The sequence below is a fragment of the Agrilus planipennis genome, unplaced genomic scaffold, assembly GCF_000699045.2.
Source record: "Agrilus planipennis isolate EAB-ADULT unplaced genomic scaffold, Apla_2.0 scaffold278, whole genome shotgun sequence".
In the NCBI taxonomy this organism is placed as follows: Eukaryota; Metazoa; Arthropoda; class Insecta; order Coleoptera; family Buprestidae; genus Agrilus; species Agrilus planipennis.
This window is the reverse complement of record NW_020439104.1, coordinates 80,793-84,322: the sequence shown is the minus strand read 5'-3', so window position 1 is coordinate 84,322 and position 3,530 is coordinate 80,793. Positions and strand designations below refer to the sequence as shown.

Sequence of the window (3,530 nt, the reverse complement as noted above, 5' to 3'; positions counted from 1 at the left end):
TGATAAAGCTACGCAAGTCTTTTTGTAAAGAAAATCATACTTTGTCTTAGAGTTTTGTAAAGCTCAAAGACTCAACTTTGAGAATATGAAACGGTTTTTTTGGAAAAAATTGCGTAAATTATGTGTAAATTCAATTTAAACCAAAAAAGAACTTTTCCTATATTAATTAAATCGGAAACTAAAATAAAAATAGCGACCCCTTAGATTTGAGCTATAGGGCTCATGTTTGGCGAGGATTTTTTTTACATCAAATAGAAACATTTGCGGGGGTAAGAATTAGAAAAAAAAAATTAAAAATTTTGTTTGAAGCACCCTACTACATATATGTAAGTGTATTTGGACATTTCTCAATCGTCATCATTTAGGTAAACCAAGTCAGTGACTAAAAATGTTCCCCGTAAACAAAATATTTGAATTTTTCCTTTACGATTACCAGAAATATTTTTAGAAGATTACACGTTATTTAATATTGTCGACCAGTTTTCGTAATCTTGATAATTCTTCCATTACGAGGGAAAGTTCGATGGACCGTATAGCAAAAGTAGTCCTCGTTCTTTTTACTCCGTATAATGAAATTTCTGCCCTATTGAATAGATTGTAATCAGTTACAAGGAGGACAAGATTCAGCTGTCCTTTGCAGATTGCTCATTCCTTTATTATCACAGTTCTAAGAAAATCTCATTATAAATTTTACTTTCAATTACACGAACGGTGGACGTGCGTTTACATTAATAACTTCTGTATCCAGATAAACGAAAATAATGTATTATCTTTTTTTGTGTGTTTCGTTTGCCAACACAAAGAGCTTATGAATATTAATATACGGTGGGGTAGGTACTTAATATTTATTTCGTGACTTTTGATTTTGGGAGAGTGTTTACCTTTTGCTTTTCAAACTGCTACTAACCTAGGAGCCATTCTGAATATTCATTGCACTAAAAATTGTAAGCGACAAATTCGTAAGTAATATCAGTTTTTGGAAGTTGTTACAGGATTATACAGTGGAAATACATATTTATGATGATAAGCAGTATTGGAAGAATAATTCAAAATTTTTACGTATGTAATGGAGTTACGAAACCGTGGACAAAAAATTTTATAATAAATTAGAATCATTTTAGTTTCATTTTATTATTCTCTGTGTTTATGCCAGATTTATACTCGCCTTGAGGTGGTAAGCGATGAGTGATTTGGCGAAAATGTTTTTCATTGTACTGTTGAGAATCAATACGTTAGAAAAATATAGGGTTGTTAGGAAAGTAATTTCGTTTTTTCCCGACAGAGGATTTAATTGTATTCTTTTGCACCCAACTTCACATTTAAGCCGTATAATTTTTATATGCTTTGAGAGTTCATATAGCAAGGCTTGTGTGTGAAAAATTCCAATTAATTCTACGCAGTAGTTTTTGGTTGGTGCCCTTTTAAATATGGAGAGCGATAAGCAGCATTTTCGACATATCTTACTGTTTTACTACAGAAAGGGTAAAAATGCTGTTCAAGCCAGAAAGAAATTGACTGATGTGTATGGAGAAGGTGTGTTGACAGTACGCCAGTGCCAGAACTGGTTCGCTAAATTTCGATCCGGCAATTTTGATGTCGAAGATGCACCACGTTCGGGAAGGCCGGTTGAAGCTGATAAAGACGCGATAAAGGCATTAGTTGATGTGAACCGGCGAATAACAACACGTGAGATCGGATTGAGGTTAAATTTATCAAATTCAACAGTTTATGACCACTTGAAAGGCCTGGGATTATCCTCGAAGCTCGATGTATGGGTTCCCCATGTTCTCACAGAGAGAAATCTGTGTCGCCGCATTGACGTCTGCGATTCGCTTCTCAAACGTCACGAAAATGATCCGTTTTTGAAGCGCATCATCACTGGGGACGAAAAATGGGTTGTATACAACAACGTCAAACGCAAGAGGTCATGGAGCAAAAAAGATGAACCGGCTCAAACCATTTCCAAAGCCGATATTCACCAAAAAAAGGTGATGCTGTCTGTTTGGTGCCAGCAAAGACCAAAAATTTTATGAGCGTGGAATTATGCTACTACCAGAAAGATGGCAAAAGGTGTTGGACCAGAACGTCCAATATATAATTAATTAAAGTATTTGTTTATTATACGAAAACTGTCTTTCATTTCCACAAAATAAAAACGAAATGACTTTCCGAACAACCCTATAGATTTCATGAGCAGGTTGTTTTACTTACCATGTTAACTTCTGAAATTGCATCAAAACTTGCTATTGTCAGATCCATCCCCACAAACAGAGGTTCACCTATAATTACATAAGAAATGATTGATTCACTGTTTTTATGTTTTTAGGGTTCTGTATGTCCGAATGAAAAACAAAACCCTTCTAGGATCATGCATGTGTCTGTCTACTCCAAATCTACTGGACCGATTAGGATAAAAATAATAATTCCCCCTCTCTTATCTCCGAAACTACTGAACCTAAAATTTTGCAAAAAATACAGGAAATAGTTCTTTACATATAGATTACAGGAAAATTAATAAGAATTAAGTCTATGATCTGAACCTCTGAACATAACGTCGTTGCAGTTTAAATGTATAGGAAAACATGTTATGTTATGTTAAATTGCTTCTCGTTTTTCATTCGGACATACGGAACCCTTATAGGATCACACGTGTGTCTGTCTGTCCGTTTTTTAAATAATATTACGAAAAGTGTAAACCAGCTGTTTCTCTAGTTGTAAGGCAACATTCTCAATCCGCTGTGTTATAATAATCAGTAATCACAACAATAGTCAACAACAGCGACATCAGTCTTGCTTATTGGGAGTATGTCTTGAAATTGGTCTCGTTCTTGCGAAATCAATTTTTCTTTTTGCAAGAAAAGTTTAAAAAAATTAAATTATATATTGCATGTGCTATGTTCATAACTTTGCAATTTCAAGTCTATCTTTTTTTAAATTAAGACTTCTGTAACCTGTCGTTATTCTTCAAGCAGAAAATCGCAGACATGAGCATACAATAGTTTTTTCTTTTGATTTTAATTGACCTTTAGTTAACTCAGGAACACCCCGAAGGTACATCTCACTTCTCACAGTTAAGTGCCAACCCATTCGGAACACTTCAAACGTGATACAAGTAAAGAGACGAATTATCCAACAAATACGCCATTTCATAAAAATTGAAAATGGCGCGCCCGGTAGATATATATGAAAAATATGTGCCTTTTTTGTGTATACAGTAGAATTCGTTTATTATGACTCCGGCTATATAATAGCAGTGTTAAGTTTGGTTTTCATATTAAATTCACTATAGGAAAGTTTGGATGTAATGACTCCGTTTAAAATTACATGTCGTTTATTATGACTGATTCTCAAGAAATCATATCCGGCTATAGTAACCCAAATGTTTAATATGTAATAACATTTTCAATTCATCATTCTTTTTCTTTTTCTGTTAATAAATATATACAATTTGTAGTTTTCCTCTCTATTAAACTAAATAACTAACCAAAATAGAAAGTTGTTTATTTTCTAAGACTATGTTTTGTATGACG

The 3,530-nt window shown here is 33.7% G+C and overlaps 1 protein-coding gene across 1 annotated transcript in view; it reads right to left on the bottom strand.

Moving 5' to 3' along the window:
* The window catches only part of LOC108741456 (gamma-aminobutyric acid receptor subunit beta-like), a 19,794-nt gene that overhangs the window by 11,473 nt on the left and 4,791 nt on the right, over window positions 1–3,530 (bottom strand). The window contains exon 3 of the mRNA XM_025977512.1: window positions 2,212–2,279. Within this exon, the coding sequence (XP_025833297.1) occupies window positions 2,212–2,279 (68 nt within the window). The remainder of the gene's footprint in view (window positions 1–2,211; window positions 2,280–3,530) is intronic.